General features: G+C 43.1%; 1 protein-coding gene across 1 annotated transcript in view; it reads left to right on the top strand.

Annotated features, from left to right (window-relative positions):
* Window positions 1-23314, top strand: part of KCNH1 (potassium voltage-gated channel, subfamily H (eag-related), member 1) — a 97908-nt gene extending 74594 nt beyond the window's left edge. Inside the window, exon 6 of the mRNA XM_010013744.1 lies at window positions 22355-23314. Coding sequence (XP_010012046.1) covers window positions 22355-23203 — 849 coding nt within the window. The 3' untranslated portion in view covers window positions 23204-23314. The remainder of the gene's footprint in view (window positions 1-22354) is intronic.
* The last annotated feature ends 1053 nt before the right edge of the window (window positions 23315-24367 follow it).

Raw genomic sequence — 24367 nt, forward strand, 5'->3', positions numbered from 1 at the left:
ATGGCAGCACAGCTTCATATCATCAGCAAACTTGCTGAGAGGACACTCCAGCCCTTCACATTTTTGGCACATTGAAGTTTCTGGTGCAGCAGTGTATGGGTTTAGAGTATGGATATACAGAGTCAGTGTTATCCTAATTTCTGATAAATATCTGTGTTCGCACTGGGGTGATAGAAACTGCATCTTCCCCTCCTGAGCATTTAGACCAAAGCTCACTATGGAAAATATCAGCTATTTTGTTGTACTTGTACAAAATCTAGTGTGAAAGAACCCATGTGCAAAGCCTGTGCACTGAGCTCCAGTACATCTTCACTGCAGCTTGCACAGTCAGTCCCAGGGGCTGGCCACTGACGCATGATGTAGGCTAAGGGAATAATGCATCCTTCATCGGGGTTGTGGGAGAGGCAGCACAGTTTAATACACTCTGATCTGTAAGGTTTACAAAGACTTTATTCAAAGAGCACTCTTGTGTGCCCTCTGCATTTTCAACATCACATAAGAAGCTTTATAACCCTGCATTATTTATAGGATGGTAAGACAGTGTATCTGACCTCTTTATAGCATCGTGCAGAAGGGAATGAAGTATTTTAGCGCAAGGGTCATGCATGCAAGGCACAATCTTGTTGTTTCAATTGTGACATCCCCTGGCTTTGATCTCTCCTACTATTTGTTTGCAGTGGCATTTCTTGGGTCTTATGTGTGAATTGAGGGCAAATCATGCAAAACCCATCTCTTACATTTTGAAGAGAGCTTTCTGTTTCAGCTGTAGTTGATCAAATATAGTGTTATGAAACCAGTTTAGAAGTTGTACCCATTCTGCCCATCCCATAAGGATGACCAATAAGGCCTGTATTTACCAGTTTATTCAGTCTGAGCAGTATCCTTTACCTGCTGTAGTGCAAAAGCATTGAATTGAAGAAAATTGGCATTGTACTCCCATGAGCCACCAGAACAGTAGTGGAATATAGTTTTATCTACACATAGGAAATCCAGTGTGTGTCTCTAAAAAGTGGTTTAATATGGTCTTTTGGATTCTGAACTCGGAAGCACATGGTCAATCCACATGCCTTTCTTGAGTGCTGTATTTTGGGTTCAGAGCTGGTTTGCACAGATACTAGTTTGTAAAAAAAACCCCAACGAACCAAAACCAAACAAAAACCTCAATGTGTGTGCTTTGAAAAACTCCCATATGGGGCAGCTCATACAAGTACAAGGTCTACTGTTTATCACTGGCATTAATGTATTAAAATCTTTCTCCTCTGGTCAGTAATTGCTTTTGGGTTTTGTATCTCCTGTCTGCCATGTAATTGCTGCTTAGTCCCACTTCATGTCAACCAGCCTCTTCATTGCATCTTCCAACATAAATGTGAAAAACACATGTTCTGGAAATGTGCCTATTCTTCATTGCAGGAGGCACACAGAGCAATACACACAGATTGCTGGTGGCCCACTAAAAGCCAAATGTTGAACATCTGCATCTAGACTTTGGAGCAGCCCAACCTCAAAGAGCTCCTTTCTGGAATGGGTAGTGGGACTGGAGACCATGCACAGCAAGTGCATGCATGTTCTTGCCTTCCTTTCAAGCTTGGATAGGATTCTAAATGCAAGACAAAATGGTGATCTGTTAGGTGGGTTCCTGACTACTTCTCACTCCCTAGAGTTCTCTCTCTCAAAAATGCAGGCTTGGGCTGCACACTTGCAGTTAACCTCAGTGCATTACATTTGGAGTGGATTTGTGCTGCAGATCTGACGATAGATTGATGCTTTCAAGCGTATCTTAGGTGAGGGAAGCAAAGGTAAATCTAATAGGCAGTAGTATTACTCACTTGTGCACTGCTATTCAGTAGGACCTTTTTACTGCTCTAAGATGGTAAAATAGGGGCATTAAAGATTCCATTTGAAGCAAAACGTGGAGGTGAGAAGGCTGTACTCATTGGCTTTAACATCTCAGCACAGTAAGTAAGTGATGTGGGTCAGTGAATGAAAGCAGATTAATGACTGCATGTAGGCAACTTCGGAACATTGCTGTAAGATGCTGAGAGACACCTGAAATATTTAACCTTTTAGTTTGTCACAAAGCCTTTTTTCCTTTAAAAGATTGTGCTATAAAATTATCTAGCACTTCAATAGAAGTATTGGTGACTTTTAGGGAACTTAGAGTTGTAAGTGCTGTGGCTGAGGTGTCCTACGAGCTCCAGCATGCCTCTAACTATAGCTGCTTGCAACACTTGACATCCCAGTTTCATGTTGCTGTGGAAGTTACCTCAACTAAAGCTTTAAAAATGTTTTGTAACATTTGTGTTTGTGATCACAAAAAATATTGTGAATCTTCTTGTAGAGAAAAATATGATGATGCCAAGCTCTGAGATAAGGGATATTTTGGATTGGCTTCCAAAGTGTCGCAGGTATTTTTGTCATTTGCTGGATTTTTGTTTAGTTTTATTCTTGCTACTGAAACCAGGGTTTCAGCAATTGGGTAACTGCTTTTCCTTTAGGCAGTTCAGTGAAGCTGTGCTGAACTTGCACCTCTGAAGCATGTGATTGGAAGGAGTTATGTGTGCACCTACTATTTTAAGGGCAGGAATGGCCCACAGTGAAATGTAACAGACCTATTGCTCTATCTGTGTTATGGCTACCTCCCAGGCCTTTTACCACCCATAGCAGCATTGTGTCCTTCACAAGAGAATTGTCCCCAGCATGGTTTTCTTAATACAAGTGTCTGCAAGTGGCCATAAGGGAAGGCAGCCAGTAGCTTCTGTCCACACCACTGTCACCAGAGGAGACTTTGCTCTGCAGGCACCTTTTCATCATTCTTATCCTTTTCTGCAGAATAAGGAAAATGAAGCCAAGGGAAAATGATCTCCTCTGAGATTTTCATTGCAAAGGGTGATTGAACCAGTGGAGGGTAAGTTATGTTGTGGACAGAATAATTAAAAAGGTATGGGATTGATTCCAGTGTAGCTGGAAAACCGAAACAAAGCAGTGACATCTCTGAGGGCTTAAATAGACTTCTGAACATGTAATTGTAGTGCACTAGACAAGCAATGAAGTTACCTTCTCAGTATGCTGAGGATTAGGTATCTTGCTTCAGCCATTTGTTAGACATTTAATTTCACCCTGAGTTAGAATCTTGGCTTCTGCTCCATACCCACCTTACAATTTTCTTTTAGGAGCATCACGGTCATGTTGTGGCACTCCACAGAGATGTTCCAACTATGTTTTCCTGAAAATAAGAATAGAAGAAAATGAATAGGGGTTTATAAGAAAGATGGGGACAGACTTTTTAGTAGGGCCTGTAAGGGCAAGGGGTAGTGGTTTTAAACTGAAAGAGGGGAGATTCAGACTAGATATGAAGCAAGTTCTCCCCTGTGAGGGTGCTGAGGCGCTGGCACAGGGTGCCCAGAGGAGCTGTGGCTGCCCCATCCCTGGCAGTGTTCAAGGCCAGGCTGGACACAGGGGCTTGGAGCAACCTGCTCTAGTGGAAGGTGTCTCTGCTCGTGGCCGGGGGTTGGAACTGGATGATCTTAAAGTCTCTTCCAATCCAAACCAGTCTGGGATTTAATTATTCTATGAATGCAACTGGTGGTGAAACAAGTCTGGAAACAGAAAAAATGTGTAACATTTTGGATGTTACACAGGCTGGCCTTTGTGTACTGTCTGAACTGAGGTACCTACAGTTATTCTGCATGGGTATACATAATTAAAGTAGCTTTTACATGGGATTTTTTTTCTCAAGAACCATCTGTCCAGGATATGCTTCCATTATCCTGTGGTCAGCAGTAGAAGCAGCTCCTCACTGGAGCTCAGTGGTGTCTCACTGCCTGTGGTTAGTGGAATCCCTGCTAGCCAAGACACCCCATCTCCACTGTGCAGAGTTACAGTGGGTACTGTTGGAAAGGCCACAATTCCTTCTTTTCAGCATGAGGGTGGTTTTGCACAGTGTGGGCATTGCAGGCCATCCTTTGCTTGGTGTAAGCTATAATAAAATAGAATACAAATAATGTTTTTCAATGTAGGAAGCACTTCCTTGTTCTGGTCACACAGAATCTTTGCACACACTGAAAAAATACTGTACCATATGACACACAGATTTCCATCCACATACGCTGTATATGAACAGTGCAGCACCCATCATCTCACTATGACTGCAGGCCTTGTGCATTAATTCTGTCCAGCCACTCCCTGGTGTAGAGGTTGAAAGAAGTATTCATGTTCCTCAAGTTGCTTGCTTCTGAATGTCTCTGTTTCAGGGGTTCTCCAGGCTCTTTTAAGTCAAACAGAAGATGGATCCTGTCCTATTGCTGACTCATGCCTCCTATGTTTCAGCTCCATTGCATAGAATTTTTAACATTCTCCGATGTAAATGCATCAAATTGCTAAAGCAGACATTTCAGAAGATACATTTTTGTGAGTCACAGTTATTCTGTGCCTCAATTTTCCTTAGACTTAAGAAGCATTTCTACTGCCCTAGCATGCAGAGGTCACTGGAGAGAGGGGTTTTATTATTCTATTTTCATAGCACAGGTTCTCATTACAAAACAACGCACATATTTATTTTTAATTTCTTGAAAACAGACCTTTTATTGTCAGGAAACCCTTTGCTTTGCACTGCTGTTTCTTCGTTGTATCTGTCTCTTCCTTGAAGAGCTGCCTAGAAAAAAAGGACAAACAGCTATAGTATAGGAAGATAGATTACACTATAGCTTGGTGGGTTCTGCTAGGAGTATGGGTTGAGGTGTATGTGTAAGTGTTGCACTGCAATACGCTTTAATCATTTCCGAAATCCTACTTAGTCGCTGGCATTCCAACTGACACTAGTCAGTGAGATTTCCCTCCTTTTTTGACTATTTGAAAGTGTGCAACTTTCCATGCTGCCAGCAAAGTCATCCTTCAGGCTCCACAAAATCCATATAGCTGTTTACAGGCTGTCTCATGCCTTTTTGTATGCATCGAAGTCGTAACCTATTTTGATCCTTATTGATTGAACTCGAAGGATGAACTACATGCACTGATATTAAAGAAACAATCTGGCTTGATTATAAAGCACAAGTTGTGCTAGAAGCAGTTGTGCAATCTTTCTTCTGTGGGTAAATGGGTAGTAATGTCAGGGCATTGCAAAAAGGAACTCATTAATCTTTGGAACTGCAAAAAGAAAAGCCCATGAGGAAATTACTCCATTGGCTGTGCAGGATTTGGATGCTGTGTGTGCTGGTGGTTGATAGACCAGGTCATGCTGTGACAAATAGCACCTGATGAACTCAGCACTGCTCATAATATGGGAGCCCTGAGTTAGAGGGCAGAGCTTTCCTAAATAATGACCAAGATATTACAGGAGGGTTGTCAGAGACAACCAGAACTTGAGCTTTCTTAACACTCCAGGCTTTGACAGGCTTTATTTATGCAGTATTTTCTACCTGAAAAACTTAACCTGGCAACAAGAGCTTCTTTACAGTAGTGCACATTCCTGGGACCTGCAACCATGGTGGGATGAGATCAATTTGTATTTGTCTGAAGTTTTTTATCTGTACATAAGTCTAGTAGAGCATGGTCATATTAATGTCCTTGGATAAACTAACTTCTCCCATTTCCATTACAGTGGTAGCAGTTAGAATCACTGCTTTACTCCTATGTCTTCCTTTTTGCCTGAAAGCAACTGATCCCAGAGAACCAGAAGTAGGGACTACTTATTCCTGTTGCATTACACAAGTCAAAATAATTTATTTACAGTACTGGTAATTAAATGCACTGTATATAACTATTCTGTAAGCACGTATGAGACTTTGGGATATTTATTCTTACAATGAACATCTAGATTGCTGGGAAGATTAGGATTGCTTTTCTCTCTACTGTAGACATCTAGTATAAGGAGTAGGCTGATTATTCACTCTCTTCACTCTCCATCCAGGCAGCAAAAGCAGTAATATTTTCCTTGCCCCAGAAGCTGTTATAAAGTTGAATCTAGTTAAGATTCCCAGGTAAAAGGTGGTATTGAAGAGGACAGATACTGTTTTAAGAGACTAAAGCTTATGCCACAGCCTAGGTAGGTAGTTTGGCTGTTGTTCATACACTTTGGCTGTTGTTTATACACTTTGGATCCATCCTAAAGTGCTTATTTCTACTGGAACTTTTTACTGATTCTTATGTGTGCAGCCAGACTGATGTTTTGACAGTGCTTACTGCTATTCCAGTTGAAATGAAGGACTTCACAGAGACTTTCTGTCTTCCTCCTCAGTGTCATTTACACCAGCAGGAGCTTTTGAATGCCTCTGTCTTTGAGCCTCTTGTGAGGAGGAGAGCAGCTCCTGGAGCATATGAAAACATCTTTAGTGATCTGAAGACTATACTGGAGCTGCCTATTCTAATCTTAAAAAGACCTTTTTAGATAGGGGGAAAACACCTGAAAAGTTAAATAAGACGTGCTGTAACTGTCTCATGGAGGGGTTTAAGTATGGTGGTTCCTGTTAATACCAAACTGCCTGTGAAAGTCCAATGTGTACTTCACTTGAATTATTTGTGGTTTGTTTGGGTTTATGTTTTTCCTTCTGACTGATATTTTTGTGTTGATTCTGGGTCCATTTCCTATATATGACAAAGTGCAGGAGACATTTTAATTGTCAGATATTTACAGAATAGATAGAAAGTGGTCAGGAAATGCAATGCTGTGGACAATGCCTCCTTCTTCAGCTGCAGCCAGGAGTTGATTTTCTGAGCCTTTTGCTTGTGACACAGACTGTCTGCATGTTACGAAGCAGAGTTAGTTATCTGTTAAACACTTGTTTGGTTCTGTAATGCTAATACGAACTGGAAATGTTTTCAAGAAAATCATGATGCTTTTAAGCTATGCCCAGCAATGTGTTAGAGGCCACAGTGACATCTGCTTGTTGCTTGAAACTGCCAGTGCTAAGAGGATGCCATCGGCTATAGTTAGACACAAAATTTAAGCCTCAATCTGGCAGTGAAGAGGGGGAATGAAGTGTAGGAAGAGGGAAGACATACATCTGAGTCCATACCTTATGTCAGCTTTGGCAAAGTAAGGGAGAAAGTAGAACTACCCCTCTCACCTGCTCAGGCATTTAGGTTTCCTTTTATGAACATCTGACTTTAAAAGATGGAGCAACGGCCTCATCAGAGATGATGACTTTTCCCATTGCACCTTCCACTGCCAGGAATGCTTGACCTTCCCAGCACCAAGCACAGCTCAGCCCTGACTCCTGACCCTAGTGCCTTTGCTCAGGCCAGATTAGCAAGCCATAAAACGAGCTGAGCTGCTGCCATCAGCCACAGGGAGTCTGAACCATCCCAGTCCTGATCCCCTTACGTGCAGAGCACTTCTCAACACATTTTATGATGCATTTGCAAATTAGTTGTCCAGATTGTTCTTTCAGTTAAAGTGAGGACATAGGCCAGTCAGTATTCCCTTTGGGTGTTTGCTCTGTGAATTGTTGTGGTGTTTGGAGCCACTCTGGTTAGCCAGAAACCTTTTAAGTTTAACTTTTGTGTGTGTGGCTATCTACAAACCCAGCAAGGCATAGCTGGATCATCACATTACTACATCAGCCTTTTGACGTTATGCAGCACTATGCAGCATTTAGGTCCTGCAGGACCTCTGCAGTGCTTGGTATTAGTAAGCTGCATAGAAAGCTTCTGATCAGTCCCAAGCCTACAAGAGAAAGAGGGACCGATGTGTAGTGTATTAACCTGAGACTCGGGAGATCCTAGTCTGCTGCTCTGCTCTGCAAGAAGATTTCTCTGGTGGCCTTTAACAAAAAAGGATATTTTCTTCTGTTCTCTGTCTATAGAATAGATACAGCATCATCATGCAGAACTGCAGATCGGAGAATTAATGGTCTGTGTGTATAGAAGGAATAATGTGGTGTGTTCAGAGTTCTGATTTCATCTGTCTGGCAGGTGTCACCACAGTCAGAATGTTTCCATGCAGTTCAGGAGGCTAATTTGTGTCTCCTGAAGTACCCAGGAGGGGAACTGAGCAGCCTTGCCGTCGGACTCCCGTTGCACTGGGGTTGAGCTGGAGGCTGCAGAGCAGCCGGGTCACATCTGTGCTGTGTGATTGGTCACTGAATTGCTGCATGAAGCTGGCAGGAGAGTAGCTGTGCTGCTCCTCACCCTGCTGCCCAGGAGGGGTTGTAAGCACAACTCAGGTTCTGGATGCAGCAGTAACAGGGTAGCGTTTGGTTTCTGGTAGTGTGAAAACCAGAAACAACTACAAACCCAAAAGCAACAACAATTTTGGAGCGCCCCAGCAGAGAAAGGTGTGTTTTCTTGTCGTTTGCTTTGCTTTCAGTAATTGCTTGTTGTAGCTTTGTCCTTGAACAGGTTTTGAATGTGAAGAAGTCTCTGAAAACAAGAACAGCATCTTGTATTGAAGCATGTAAACGCCTTGGCAATTCTCAGGCAATTGAGAGTGACTCACTGTTTTAGTACCAGAGCCAGGGCTCATTTGGCAAGATGCAGTTTCAATAACCCATACAGGCACAATGGCCAGGTGTTTGCAGACAGTGGAGGCTTCATCTAGCTCAGTGTAGCTGGATGTCGTGCAGGGATGAGCCCAGCTTCTCCCTGACCCCACAGGTATGGGCTAGAAGTTTTCTCACATTTAGCTAAGCCATCTCTTCTGCCTGATGACCGCTTCTTCAAAGCTTTAATGTGATAGATGTAGCCAGGGAATGATGGATTCAAGAAGATAATCAAATGCAACATGGAATACCAAACATCTGTTAAGACAGAATACTTCTGCCTTCCCTCTCAGGAATCCTGTGCTTTTGAGCAAGGTTTGTGTGCTGATGAGTTACAATATCCCCTGTGAAGTAACTTGCCTCAGCTAGCAGGGAGTCACTGCAGCATCCTGCTCCTCTGCTGAGTTCTCTGGGTCTGCATGGTACAGCAGCAGCAACAGCAGTTCATGGCCAGCTCTACATCCTTTAATGGCAAACCTGGGGCTCTTCCAAGGGAAAAGTTCTAATAACAAAATGAAAAGGATCTTCTTTTAATCCCCACTGCACCTGAACAAGGTTGTATAAATATAGATGCAGGTGGTATAAATATAGAAAAAGGCAAAGAAATTAAAATCAGATGGTGCTGTTGTAACTCATAGTTTCCACAAGCTCAGTTCCAGACAGCATGTGCTGAGGGCAGCTGGCTTGCAGAACAGCTGATGATACACAGCCATATTTAAGATAAATGCTGAAATATTGTATGACTTACTAAACTATCAGCTTCCCAAGTTACAGTATTCCAAGGATGGTGATTTTGAGGAGCAGCAGTTTGAATTTTACCTGGTTTAACCAAAACCAATGTTAATAGAAATAACCCTCTGTATTAATAAACTAGGTGCTTTATTTCCTAAGAAGTCATGTATGAAATGGCAAATGCTAAGTAAAAGGAATGCAAAAGACAAAATCTGTTTAAAATGATGGATCTGGCAAACTTTGCTGACAGAGAAATATCTAGTAGAGACCAGACTGAGACGTAACTGGAGAAGAAATATCATCTGAGGGGAAAAAGTGAATTTGGAAACATGATTGAAGATTCCTGGGCATTACATCTTCAGAGCGTGTTTTCATTTAGTCCAGTATCACAAGTGAAACCTACTTTATAGCTTGGAGCTGCTGTGGAAGTTATTGTGTCTGTCTCCACAGGAGCGAATGCCTGTTAGCACTGAGCTCATGTCCTGCCTGGTCTGCAGTTCTGCCTGCACAGCTGCCTGCAGACCTCCACCGCCCCGCACATCTCACCATGCAGGAGTGGCACATCTCCCACTCCTCCCAGTGCCCATCCTCAGCACTCACGTTTCTGACAAGTCTTCCCAAGGGCCTTCTAAAAGTCAAGAGGCCAAATATAGATGATTTCCCCTCCACTCTTAAAGCTCTTCTAGAAAGTTTAGACTCTGGCTCTGTGATAGGGATAGACGGACTTCAGGTGAAACTGGGGGTATCAGAGTACAACATGCTGCTCACACCCTTTATTTCTAATCAGGATGATGGTGTTTTACATTCCTACACTTGGGATAAGAATCAGTTCCCAGGAAATTGAGACTAGAAAATGGGTAACATAGAACATAGTACAACAGCCCCCCTGAAAATGCCTTTCTGTTGTTTTAAAAATAAGAAAGTTATGCTCTGTCAATATAAACCATAAATGATGTGGAGAACGAAAGAGTATTTGGTACAGTGTGAGGGGGGTTAAGATGAGATTATAAGGCTTTGCTGAGCTCTTAACCTGAGACATGGCTTTGGTGGTGGCTTCTCCTAGATACTGGTACAACTCTGAAACTCAAAATACGCCGTTGCAGAGAGGCTTGGAGATTAGGAGTTATCCATCCCCATGTTAACAGTGGAAGAGTGGCATCTTGCCCACAGTCAAGCTCTGTGTTGTGTCTCTCTCTTTCCTCATTTCAGAACAGTGGATCAAGGAGAAAACTGTTTTTCAGTGCCCCTTAGGAGGAAGCAAGGAAATGTCACCCCAGGTGTTTAAGTTTAGCCCAATGTGGCATTAGAACATGGAAGAGGTAGAGATGGCAAAGCAGAATAGTTAAACCAATCAATATTGTATTGATCACTTAAAAGCATGTTGATGTACAGCCTGTGATCTGCCTCATTTAAGCTACAGCTGAACCTGCCTCTCAAAATACAAATTAAATGTTTTGCATCGCCTCAGTGAAGTGGAAAAACAGGAGAAGAGGAGAAAGCTTAAATGAAAAGCTGCCTGTAAGATGAAATGAAACTTTTTAGTTTGGGGAAATGAAGGGTTAGAGTTACAAAGCAGAAGTAGGTGGCTGTTAGATAAAATTGGGGTAGCTTTCAGGCCCAGGAAGTTCATTTTTCTCATTGATTTGAGAAGATGTAGGGAATGGTAAAACTGCTGTCCCAGGCAGGTACTGGGATTGGGTGCCATAGTCTCTCCAGGTGAGAACTAAGGGTGAGGGTGTTTGCTAAAGCAGGAGCCAGAACTTAGGGATTGCAGCAAGTGGGCATCTGTTGTCACAGTTGTCTTGTCAAGGTGCAAAGCTCTGGGAAGGGAGGGAAGAAGGGGAAGAGCTTCCCTCATTAGGTCTCTGCACCTCAAGAGTTTGAACTGAGTTTCTGTGCTATCTGGACAGCCCTGCCCCATAATGTGATGACTGGAGCATACTCCTGAAAGGGATGTTCAAATGCTTTTGACAGAGGGAAAAAGGGAGTTGGCTTTCTGCTGTCTGTAAGTGCTCTGGGCTACTCAGGAAGAGGGAGACACCACCATGACCCTGTAATCCAAAAGTCAGATGCAAGCCCAATTTTTCTAAACAAAGCCTTTTAACAAAGTAGTTGCAAATGCAGTCTGAATTTGGGATGGCTGAAATGGTGTTTGGAGATGCAGATACCAGTGTCAATACATCTCTGTCCAGATTTGTATGTGAGAGGTGGGATGCAAATGAGGGTCCTGAGGCGCTGGCACAGAGAAGCTGTGGCTGCCCCATCCCTGGCAGTGTTCAAGGCCAAGTTGGACACAGGGGCTTGGAACAACCTGCTCTAGTGGAAGGTGTCCCTGCCCGTAGCAGGGGTTGGAATTGGATGAGCTTTAAGGTCCTTCCCAACCCAAACCATTCCGTGATTCTATGAAACAAAGGCAGTTTTAGGCTTGCATTCAATGATGCCAGGGAGTCTAGAGTTTGCAGTTCCTACTGCTCCTGGTAATAGAGGTCGGCATGTAGAGGTTTTCAATATTCAGATTTCACTTTGTAATATTTTTAATACACGTGATCATAAAGATTTTTTAAATGATTATTTCAGTCTAGTTGTGAGGAAACAATATGTGTGTGCTGCGTTATCCTGGTCTTCCTCTTCTAGAGCAGTGGCTTTCTTCAGGATAAATTTGGGGATGTTTGTGTCAAAACTGTGTTGAAATCACAACTACCTTGACAAATTGTACTGAGGATGTCTCATCTGGAACTTGCAAGGGTGAACCTCTACCTGTCACCACAGACAGGGGCATCTTGCACAAGTAACTTTTCAAACTGCTCATAAAGTTTTGTGTGGCTGACAACAGACATTGCAATATACACCAGGCATGTGGTGTCTTCCTGTGGAACAGGGCATTTTGTTCTCTGTGTGTGTGTATAAACTGAAAGACTAATACAACTCTAAGCATGGCTGCTACATAAAGAGCAAATAAAAATAATGGCATTGGTCATATTTGGAGGATTGAGTAATTGCTGTAAACCACTTGGAGATAAGTGATTGAAATACACTGAGAAGACGGAAAGCTTCTACCTCTGCCAGTATTTGAATCTGTATTTGCCATGGCACCTAAGTGTCTGCTTTTACAGAATAAAAATACCTGAAACAGAGTCAGGAAGTACAGCTAAAGAATCTAAAGGATTCTCTGTGAGATTATTTGGAGGGATCTGTCAGGTTTGGGCTATTTTAACTAGCTCACCTGTGCATTTCCTAGACAAGAGACAGCCATCAGTAGTAACACTTGACAAGGAAGACAGGGCCATCACTTATCACCAGCCACAAAGGGGCTGCAGCAGACTGGCAGGAACTGCTGGCTTAGAGATGCTCCTTGTAATGAGAATAGCTGAGACAACTCACTACAGTCAACTGTTTTCTTCCCTTCAAGGTTTAAGCTCCTGGCTGTTAGAGCTGAAGAGGTTTGACAGCTGCTTTGGGAAATAGCAAACAAGGTGCATTTTATTGCTGATTCTCATTCAGTTATTGAGGGTTGGTTTCCTTCTAACGTGGTGTCATCCAAGCAGTGCTCTTGAAGATGGAAAGGACAGACCAGTTGAGGGTCACTGGGCCTTTGGGTGTGCATGGTGCAGCCATGGGGTTACCTACTCTGGTGGAAGATGTATTCTCTTTTTATGCAGAGCTGCAGGTTAGTTTGTTTTTCTTCAGTATGAAAGCTGAACTTTTAAGCCTGGTAACTTCAAGAGAGACACGTAAAGATCAGTTCATCTTATCTTAGGCAATTTATGCAAGGAACTCTCAGCTGCACAAGCCTTGTCCATCAGGGACACAGAGCATTGTGTTTGTGTGGATTGGTTTGTGAGTGAGCATTCAAAGGTTCCTCAATAACTCTTAAGCTCTTGGGACTGATGGTGCCTGATTGACTTGAATATGTTTGAAAATACATTTGATACCCTCTTGGAAAGTAAAATATCTGTCAATCACTATAAACCTAATGACAGAAAGCAGATAAATGAAAGCAGGCAAAAAAGTGCATGAAGGAAAGGCAAGGGCTAAGGGGAAATTATCTTAACAGCAAGCTAGTGTCTAGAATGGCATCACTGAAAACAAACTAGACAATTTAACTGTTAATCTCAACACATCATTGCTTTCCTCAGCTCTACAACCTCTGCATCCATTTCAGATCTCCAGTGAAATTGTCTCTGAGTTGGGGTGGGGGAGAAATCCCAAATCCTTGACTCACACAAATTGCCTGATTTCTTTCAGGAAATACTTGGTAAATGGCAGCAAGCCACAGGGAGCCTGGGGAAACAGACTCTGGCTCTTGACAAGGCACGTTGTACACATTATATGACCTTTTGTGTAGTTGTAATTCAGGTGACAGAGAGGTAAGTTCCTGCTGTGCCTTGGGCTCTCCTTAAAGCAGTTTTTGAGGCAGCATTGTCTGCCCAAGAACGAAGGTGGGATGTTGATCTGGAGTAAAAGATGAGTCTATATGAGCTGTTTATTTGTCTGTTGTGTGTGCGCAGATCCAAAAGCACCCCCTGTGCTAAACATGCATGAAAAAGCACAAACCCCCCACCCAAACAAACATGAAAATAGTATTTTATAGGTGTTGCTGCTAGAAACTGCTGACACTTGGCAGGCAGGAAGCGCAAACATTCTTTTTTCCTCATTTACTAAAAACAAGAAGTTCCTACAGAGCATTTCACAATCTGACAGACATTGTTTCTCAGGTGGGATAACATTCCCCCATTAGATCTGGTATAATTTCCCCAAAGCCCTTGGCTACATGTTAGGTATTTGCTTGTAACAGCTACTTTTCCTCTCAGGAATAGTGAAGTTCTAGATCTTCAGCAATATACATTTCAATGTTTTTTCCTATTACTCTCTTGTTCTTAGTTAATGAAGGAGGTTGCTAAATGAGCCACAATGTCCTGTAGTTGTGTATGTCCATCCAAACTATTGTCAATGGTGTGTATTTAATTTTAGTTATGTGGTTGTCTTAAGTTTACTGATGACAAGGTTTTACAGCCTATTTTGGAGTAGGTACATCTCTTGATGCCTCAAAACTCGCTAGGAGCCTGTTGTAGATCAGGCAGGTTTTGTCTGTTACTTCACTAGTGGACATATTACTTCCACTCTGGATATATAATTCAGTCTTATTTTCAGTAGTATTTTGGCAAAATCTTTTTCCTTTTCTCTCAGTACTCACATAGCCCATAAGCATGAATTACAGAATGAGGAGTTTGACATAAAGGAGTCTTGAGTTGTGCAGAACTTCTAACTAAATAATAGTGACATGATTAAACATTAATATTCAAGTCAGTATTTCTAGAAGTTGTAATTAGGCTACCACTGTGCTGTCACAGAGGAGAGCTTCAGTGCTGCTGAAGCCAGTGGTGCCCATGACAGTAACAGCCCAGATGTTCTCTATAGACTGAAAACTTGTTACTTTTATTCATCTGCATAGTGTGGTTGCTCTTTCAATTACAAAGTTCTGTTCCTTCCAAGCACTTGTGTATGAATGATCCAGCAGTGCTCAGAAGTCTGAGTTTTGGATAGTAAGCAGGTATGGCTCTGTCTGAAGGGCAGGGTTGACTCTCTGTACAGGACAAAGACTTCTTGGAGATGCAAAAGGGCTGTGCCCATGCACATGTTGGTTCTTGGGCTCTGTGTGTCTCAGGTATGCCTGAGGTTGGCTGATAGTACTCCTGACACCAGCACTCCCTTACAGCCCCACTGCCAGGACCTTCTGAATCAGAGTTTGCCTTGAGTTTTCAGAATATTACCGAAACTAGAAATGTTTGGGAGTGCCCTGGAGGCATGTGACATAAACTGCAGAGAAATGTGTTCCTCTTCAGACGCAGAAACAACTCTGCTGTTTTAGCCCATAAATCTAGAGGTAACTTAATGACACCTGCAACATTAGTGCAGACTTGTGCTTTTTTGTGTGGTCCCAAGTCCCATACACAGATCATTCTGTGATGAACAGGGAAGTTCGGGTTAGATCCAAGGTAGAAGCTCTTCCCTGTGAACACTGCCAGGGATGGGGCAGCCACAGCTCCTCTGGGCACCCTGTGCCAGCGCCTCAGCACCGTCACAGGGAAGAGCTTCTGCCTTAGATCTAACCTGAACTTCCCCTGCTTCAGTTTGAACCCATCACTCCTTGTCCTGTCGCTCCAGTCCCTGATGAAGAGTCCCTCTGCAGCATCCTTGTAGCCCCCTTCAGACACTGGAAGCTGCTCTGAGGTCTCCAGCAGCTTCTCTTCTCCAGGCTGAACAGCCCCAATGTTCTCAGCCTGTCTCCATACGGGAGCTGCTCCAGCCCCTGCTCATCCTTGTGGCCTCCTCTGGCCTTGCTCCAACAGCTCCATGTCCTTCTTATGCTGAGGACACCAGCCCTGCACACAGTGCTGCAAGTGAGGTCTCACCAAAGCAGAGCAGAGGGGCAGGATCACCTCCTTCCGCCTGCTGCTCACACTTCTTTTGATGCAGCCCAGGATATGGTTAGCCCATGCTGATCATGTGGGGCTTTGGTTTCTTTAACATCAATGTCAAAAGCATTTTTATTGTCAAGCCTTCTGTCTCTTTCCTTCTTGTTTTCTCTTGTTTTCTTCTTAAAAAACAAAAAGAAAGGTTGGATCCAACTTTCATCAGAATAACATCAGCCTGAAGGTATTTTCATCACTTCTTGGCAGATCCTAGATGGACTGCATAATAATAAATGCCTTTTTGTGCTTGTTTTCATCACACTGGAGTCCATTTGCTGTGAGCACCATCTGAAGTAATTTTAAGCTTTTAATTGTTTATGATATCTGGCACTTCCAGCCCTTGTGAATGTTTCTGTATCTGTGAAAGACAATTATTATTAAGCACCAGAAACAAATGCTGCCATGCTACTTGCTGTTAATGCTCAGGAAGACCTGCCAAATCTTGCAGATTTGTGCGTGCTATAGAGGTGGAAAGACGAGAAGCTTGCAGAGCTAATAATAGAAGCAGCTTTGTGACAGGGAGCCTCATAATTGTAACTCCACAATGACAGCCAGATTCAAAACATGATGAAATCTGTATTTCTATCTATTCCTGTGAGGCTTGGATCAGTTCTTACATATCAAAGTTGGAAAGAAATTTGGATGTTTTTGCATAGGGCCAAAAGATCCTTTCCAGTTCTGAGGCAGACAGGTCTTTTTTAGCATCTGACAGGATAAGGTTTTCAATATCTTTTTTGTTTTGAGTTAAGCACCCCTTGATCTTTAAGACTGTCTTATGCAGTTGTAGCACAGTGGTTGCATTTACAATCAGACAACAAGACCACAATACAGTTGCTAATACATTACTTCTCCCTTCTCTTGGTTACACCTTCCTGGGAGTGTGCAGAGTGTTGAAGAACACAACTTGCTATTGTTCAACAGGCAGCATTCTTTTAGTGTCGTTTGTGGACGACCAACAGTTGAGAGGCAGTGAAACCCATCAGCTGGCTGTTCATTACAACAGTAGCTAGAGAGAGTGGACTTCATTCCCCGTGTGCAGTGGTCTTCCCCGTCGTACCAAACCAACATGCCATTTTCAGTTTTTTGTTATTCAAACCTGGGTAAGTTCCAAAGTGATGTCAAGTCTATGTAGTACTACACACTAATGGCACGTTGGTCCTGCCTCTCCCTATGTACAAGTGAAGGGTGCAGTGAGCATAAACCGTAGTCTTAAAAGCCTGCTCAGATATTTAAGGCTCAGATCTTCGAGCCTTTATTGTCTTTTCTTCTGATGTTTTTTCCCTCTGGCACTTCCATCACTTGCGTGGGGAATGATTCCTTAGTAGTAAGTGAGGCAGCAGTTCTAGATTTAGCGTATGTAATTATTTAGGGATGCCTAAGGAGGCAATAAGAACAAAACTTTCCTATGTGAGGTTACTACAAATATGTTTGCAGCTTCCAATTATTTTTAACTCCTGAGCAGGATATAGAATATCAGTTTTGTCTGTTTGGTAGCCCTCCATGGCTTTCTGTACCAAGTATTTGCTTGGTCTGTTGAATCTGCATGGACTTTTTGCATTCAGACCATCCTTTATAAATATCAATATCAATATTAATATCTTTAATTAATCCTTAATTAATATTAATAGCTTTCAAATGACTAATGTGCTCAGATGAAGAACCATGAACTGGTCTTTGGTTTTTATGCAACTCCTCCTGCTATCATCTCATGCTGTACTTTTTGTATTGGGTAAGACACTGTATAATCAGTCCTTGCCTGCCCCTCTTCATGCCATGTCTCATTTCATACACCCCTGTCATATTCTTCATGCTTCCACTCCCATCTCTGTGTAAATGGAGCAGACACTTAAATTACTGGGTCTATACTTGCATCTGGTATGATGAGATAGCGCTGTTGTAGAACATGTCAGCCTTTCATCTTGTTGCAAGGCACTTGTCAGTTTTAATGGCCAACTTAGCACAGGTTCTCTGAAATGTCATTGTGAAACAGAGTGAGTACCCCTGTGCCCAGTGCCCTCTTGTTTCTGCTCAGGAAAAACAGTGTGGAGCTGTGCTAGATAATTCTGAAGCAAGTAGTGAGATGGGAAGAGCAGTGGATAGCTTTGAGGGAAACAGCTGGAAGACTCATTGTAGGATTGTTTTACTTGACTTTTAAAAAACCCCTTGCATTTAACTAAATCAACGACATATTCTGCCTGTGTGCAAGAGTGAGAATTTGAGCACTGAGCACTGCCTATTAAAGAGGCTGGAAGGTAGGAAATAATGCAAACACACCCACAGAGTTAAAATTGGAAAGCTTGGAGTTAAACTGAGAGTTCTAAAGGTGTGAACTTTACGTGCTTCTTATCACCAAAACCCTTGTCTCAATCCTTCATAGTAGTAACTGAGCAGGTGTGATATTTCTGCAGAGACTTTTCAACATAAGACTCCAGAATCAGCTTCTAAAAATGAATTTTTAAGTGTCTGAGGGAGCAAGGAACAGAATTGTCACTGATGTCAGGCAAACGCGGTCTTGAAGCAAAACTTGCAGGAATCTCATCACGATGTGATGATGGATTCTGTATTGCCGTCAAACTGGATGTCTTTTTCTAATCTTCTCATTGTAAGAAGATTCCCTTGAGAGCAATCCCATGGCCTGTCTTATGCTGGAGGTCACTTTGCTGTCTGGTGTTCTGGTCTTATCATAAAGGAATTAGGGAAGTCATATTCATGATAAATGTCCATGTTGAGTTACTTAAATGATGCTTGGGTTTCAGTGCTGAGCACAAGAAAACCCAAGTTACAGTTGCTGGGCACTCCACACTTGACAACCAAAGAAGATATTTCAAGTATTCATTTATGTCATATTTTTTAATACTTTGAGGAAAAATCTTGACCTTAATCTCTAAAAACATTGATTCTACAAATACAACTTGAAAATTCTTTGAAGACTAAAGAGAGGCAGAGTCTTTCCACAACTCTTACTGAAGACTTCATGTTCAGAAGTTAATACTGAGGAAAGGGAAACATGCTGGATATAGCCCCATCTTTCTTCCTTGGCCACGGCTCAGACATAGGCAGGAATGTAGCCACAGGGTGTGTGCTGTCACAGGTCAGTGGGACATACGGATGCAGGACATGTCAGCTCATTTCTCCACTTCTCTGAGTGCATTGTCCAAAAGTAAAATTATTGAGTCATCATAACTGCATGCCTCAGGTAAATGATTCTAGGACTGCAGTAATCTGGGTCTAACAGAGCTATTTGTCAAGTTTTTGGCAAATCTAGACTGAGACCCCCCACAGCACATTTCTGGCAGCCTGGGGGCACCTTTTCAGTAAGAATGGAACCATGAAATGAGACTTGAGATTGGAGGTGTGAGGTCTGCACCTTTAGGTGCAGATTTTTTTATTATTTCATCTCAGTTCTGATTCTTTTGCGTGTTTTGGTCTTCACATACTGTTAAAATGCTCCCACTAGATTATTGCTATGTGCTTAGGTCTTGAAGAAGGCAGTGTTGTGGAGGACTACACAGCTTGTAACGTAGAAGTCCCCTGTGTTTGCATGGTGTGTAGCACACAGGCTAGGAGATTTTGAGGGTACAGAACACTGTCCTTTCCCAGACAAAAATGGGTGCTTGGAGTGAGATAAAGAGGAACTGCTCTAAAAACTATCTTGGGATCTTTGCCATCATATTTTGGGGTTTAACTTTGATTAATATCTGTATTTGTAGCCCTGTCAAATTCCACATGAAAATTTCTGTGTAGATCCAGACTTCTCTTCCTTATAAGAAATGAAGCCTATTTTCTTTTGCTTTTTAGCCTCACTCTTGTGGAGCAGCTGTACATACATCAGCACAACTACCACATTTTCTGATACCTTAGACGCTGCTGAAGCTGTTTAAGCATTTAACAATGGCTTTTCCCTCAGCAGTTGTAAGAAAACAGACCATTTAAACCAGTCATTGGTATTTTTATTTATAAGGACTCACATTTAATCTTAAACAAAGACAAAAATCCAAAATGCAGTTCTGTAAAGTATTTCCAGTTACTGCTGAGCTTTGCATAATTATAACACTTTTGCTTGATACATAAATATGAAGCTGTCTTGAGAAAATATGGCACTGGGGAGCTTGCAAAAGAGGAGACCAGTGACAGCTTTGCCTGGTCTTCCCAAAGACAAGATACTCTCTGACTGGTGTTTATCCAACATCCTAGTTGCTAGTTAAAAGAAGCCAACCCAAGAGTTGGAGGCTTTGTCCCCTGGTAAATGTGCATGGGTTTGATTTGCAATGCATATAAATATATACCTATAAAAGATGTCAAGCAGGATGGGAGGTACATCTGTGTTCACGCAGGTGATTGCTGTGGTGCTGTACTTGCCTTGTGGCTGCTGTAAAGCCTCATGTGGAAAAGGGAAATGAGGGTCTCATTAGCATGGTAGCTTTGTGTTACAAAAGCCAGTCATTAAATAGGGAGAGGTACTCCAGTACTACCAGCCTAGTAGCTGAGGTGCTGAGTGGGCTGTGTGGAGCGGGGCTTGGCCTAGACAAGGACTCTATGAAGCAGCTTGGCTTCTAGCTCTGTCAAGCACCCAGGTGCCTTCCCTGATGAGCCCTGTGAGGGTGACTGTTGCACCACCCAGCTATATGCCCCTTGTGAGCATTTAAAGACACACAGTTTAGATCCATAGGTCAGTGGGAGGTGTCCCTGCCCGTGGCAGGGGTTGGAACTGGATGAGCTTTAAGGTCCCTTCCAACTCAAACCATTCTGTGATTCAGATCAAGACTGCTGATGTGCAAAGACATGGCCGTGTACAAAGCGACATGACCCCGTTAAGTGCGTGTCTGTGCCGTATCTGGCACAGCGCCGTGCTGGACGTGGAGGTCCCCACCCACCCCAAACATGCAAACTCCAGGGGAGAAAGTGCTTGGGGACACAGCATTTCCAGAGACAAACTGACCCGACTTACAGCTGCCGTGGTTTGCTGGTGGAGCCGCCTCGGCCCGCTGCTGGAGTGACCCTGGTGAGACCGTGCTTGGCGTCACAGGGCAGCTGCCCCAATGCTGGGCTGACCCTCTCGCTTCAGTTAAAGTGGGTACTGCCAGTGTGTGGGAAGCCATTAGCCTGGAGCATTGTATTGATTCTCCTTCCCCAGTGAGTAAGTGCTATTCCTTCATTTCTAAGGATTACGCTGCTTTCTGCTGAGCTCACTGCAGACCGAGTTTCCCGGGGGAATAACAAAAAAAAGACTGTCAACTACCCTGTTTTCTTATTCTTATTTCACATTTAGTTTCCTAATTGCAGCCTGGAAATAAAATATCCTTCCTGCTAATTTTATTCTTTTGTATTTGGGAAATGCTGCCAAGTCTGACAACTTCTTCCTTCCAAAGACACAGTGTTAAGATGTTTTTTTCCCTGCTTCACAATGGCAAATCTGTCAAGAAGCATTGGAGTCTGGAGAAACATGTATTTCGTGTGTGCCAGTGAAGCAGCGCTTATTATGTTCAGTTTAATTTAAATCTGTCTGCAATAGAGGGATGGCTTTATTTACACATTTCCTAATAACTATTTGAATCTGAAAGTTATTTCTGCAATGGAGTGTAAGGACTTGAGTAGATTTTCCCAAAAGCAGCTGAAGAGATTAAATATCAGTGTTCAGTAGAAGCAGGGGGTTATGTCTTTCATGCTCTATATTGAAAACTTCAGGTTAGGGGACCTCCCGTTTTCAAACCAGGCTACTTACTGGTTCTCCTTTAATACCACAGTGGAGGTTTTTTGGCTTGGAAGATGCCAGTACCAGTGTAAAACATACGTTGAAGAGAATGTGTTGCCATCTAGTCCAGGGAAGAAACATTGCCCGGCTGCACTTTGGGGTTGTGTGGGGCACTTATGTCAGTACCATGAGACCCTTGGGCTGCTCCCACAGAGATCGCTTCACCTACAGGCTCAGGAAGATATAATAAGGAGAGTAGACAGAAAAGTGATGTTTCTTTGTGCAAAAATGCCCCGTTTTCCATAGAAATAAAGAAATAAGACATGAAGCTCTTCAAGCTTCTGTAGTAATCAAGCCATGAACAGGCCTCGCAGAGCCCATTCCTCTGTCCTTGTACCCGTGATTGTGGAACTGACTTGAGCTGTGCCTCATCCCTGTACCACAAGTTGCTTCTAGAAGAAGGTGGTGGGAAGGAAGGAAGGGCAAGAAGCACTTTGCAAACTGCCGTTGCAATCTCTGCTGTACTGGCCTCATTATTGGCCAGACTGTGCTAAAATAATACCAGATCTTTTGCATGGCATCACTCTGGGAGGGGACTGATGTAAGACAAGGGAATGGCTCTTTGTAGTATGAGAAACTTGGTGCTAAACTATTGAGTCATGAAAACAAATATAAGAAGTCACTTTTAACACAAAATAGAACAACTTCCTGGGATCATTATATTTCCAATGGTGCTGCCTTGCTGACCTCTCAAACTGCAGAAATCTTGTTCTTTTCTTTTCCTTCTGGTGTCATGAGACAGATGGTGTACGCTCTTAAATAAGGAACGACACAAGATAAGACACTTGAAAATGTTGCTGTAAATGTGCAGAGATTGTGCATTTGTCAGTTAAAATAAATTTTTTCCAGTAACTCTTTCTTTACAACTTCTATCCCTCAACAAATGTGCAGTTAATCAGAGTTGAACTCTCCTTTCCCTGTAGATCGTGTTCCGGAAGATCAGCGACGTCAAACGTGAAGAAGAGGAGAGAATGAAGAGGAAGAACGAGGCGCCTCTGATCTTACCCCCAGACCACCCTGTCCGCCGGCTGTTCCAGAGGTTCAGGCAGCAGAAGGAAGCGCGGCTCGCAGCAGAGAGGGGCCGGGAGCCGGATGACCTGGACGTGGAGAAGGGGAACGTTCTAGGGGAGCACTCCTCGGCCCGCTCGGTGGTCAAAGCCAGCGTCGTGACTGTCCGGGAGAGCCCGGCGACCCCTGTCTCGTACCAGTCTGCTTCCACCTCTGGGGCCTCTGACCAGGCGAAGCTGCAGGCCCCAACGTCGGACTATGTGGGATGTAAAGTGTCAGGGGACTACCCTCGACGAAAAGGCTGGGCCAAGTTCAAAGATGCCTGTGGGAAAGGTGAGGACTGGAACAAGGTGTCTAAAGCAGAGTCAATGGAGACTTTACCAGAGAGAACTAAAGCTTCGGGAGAAGCTACCCTGAAGAAGACAGACTCTTGTGACAGTGGCATTACAAAAAGTGACTTGCGCTTGGATAATGTTGGGGAGACGAGAAGCCCGCAGGACCGCAGCCCGGTCCTCACTGAGGTCAAGCATTCCTTTTATCCCATCCCAGAACAGACTCTTCAGGCCACCATGCTAGAAGTGAAACACGAGTTGAAAGAGGACATCAAGGCTTTAAACACAAAAATGACCAATATAGAAAAACAGCTCGCTGAGATCCTTAGGATATTAACCTCAAGAAGAAGCTCCCAGTCACCACAGGAGTTGTTTGAAATATCAAGGCCCCAGTCTCCAGAATCAGAAAAAGACATGTTTGGAGCTAGCTGAGGTGTTTCTTTTAAACACAAACAAAAACCCAACAAAGAAAGAAACAGCCCCCCCTAACATTTTAAATGTAATCTTTCTTGAAAATGAGTGAGGGACCAGTTCACTAAAGCATGTTCCCTGTGTCCAAAAAGGTACGGTAACAGGAATTGCAACCTCATGTCAAGATGGCAGCTGACTCTGAAGCCTTTTTGACAACAAGGGTACAGTTTCTAAAGTTTCTTTTCTCCACTGGTGCCCATTTCCCTCCCCAATCCCCCTCTCCCTCGGGATGTTGGAATAAGAATTCTGACAGCAGCAGCCATCCCCATGAGCCCCAGGCGACCTCTGAGGTTTTTGGAGCATGCGTTACATCGACAGCTTGGGGTTTGCCTGTGTGAATAAGCACTTGCCAGGGGGCTTGTGTTTTCAGCATGTGGTGGGGTTGTTTTTGCTGCTGCTGTCACTGTCTCAGTCACCTGTACAGCATGTTCAGTGTCACAGTATATTTTCATGTATTTCTAATAACACAAAGAGCAGTAGATGTGTATTTCATTACAGTGGAATGAGTGCTACTCAGTACTGAAGTTATTTTTGGGTAGTCAAGGAAGGGCTAAAAAGATGAAAAAAAATTGTACTTTTCCATTGCAAACTGACATAGTGCTATAAAGCAGTTACATTTAACAACATTCTCAACAATAGCCACAGTACTTCAGGGCTGTTAATAAATGGGACCTTCCACATTCTCATTCATGAATCAAGGATACTGATCCTCCAGAACTTGACTTCTGTCTCAGATGTCTTTGAATATGTTACCTTTGCTTTGAACTCCTGTTGCTGGGTGAGCAGTGTACTGAGCACAGCCCACTGCACCACAGGTTGGGAGCAGCAGTAACAGGCCCTGCAGATTGGCCTCCCCATGAAAATATACTGTGGCATTTCTGTCCTGGTTTTGCTATGATCTGCTCTTTTAATTCGTGTTAAATTATTCTTCTTCAGAAGTTTCTGTTTTGATAATGTTCATTGTAGCCAAAGGCTCTCACAGAACTTTTAAAGATTTTAGATTGTGGCGTTTTCCTCTACATCCAGATGTGTTGTTCCTGATCTATTCTAGCTAGTACGCAAATGGATAGTAGAGGTAGAAATACAGTGCTTACTGTACACAAGTGCTATTGTAGCAAGGAAACA

The sequence above is a fragment of the Nestor notabilis genome, unplaced genomic scaffold (assembly GCF_000696875.1).
Source record: "Nestor notabilis isolate BGI_N333 unplaced genomic scaffold, ASM69687v1 scaffold5954, whole genome shotgun sequence".
In the NCBI taxonomy this organism is placed as follows: Eukaryota; Metazoa; Chordata; class Aves; order Psittaciformes; family Psittacidae; genus Nestor; species Nestor notabilis.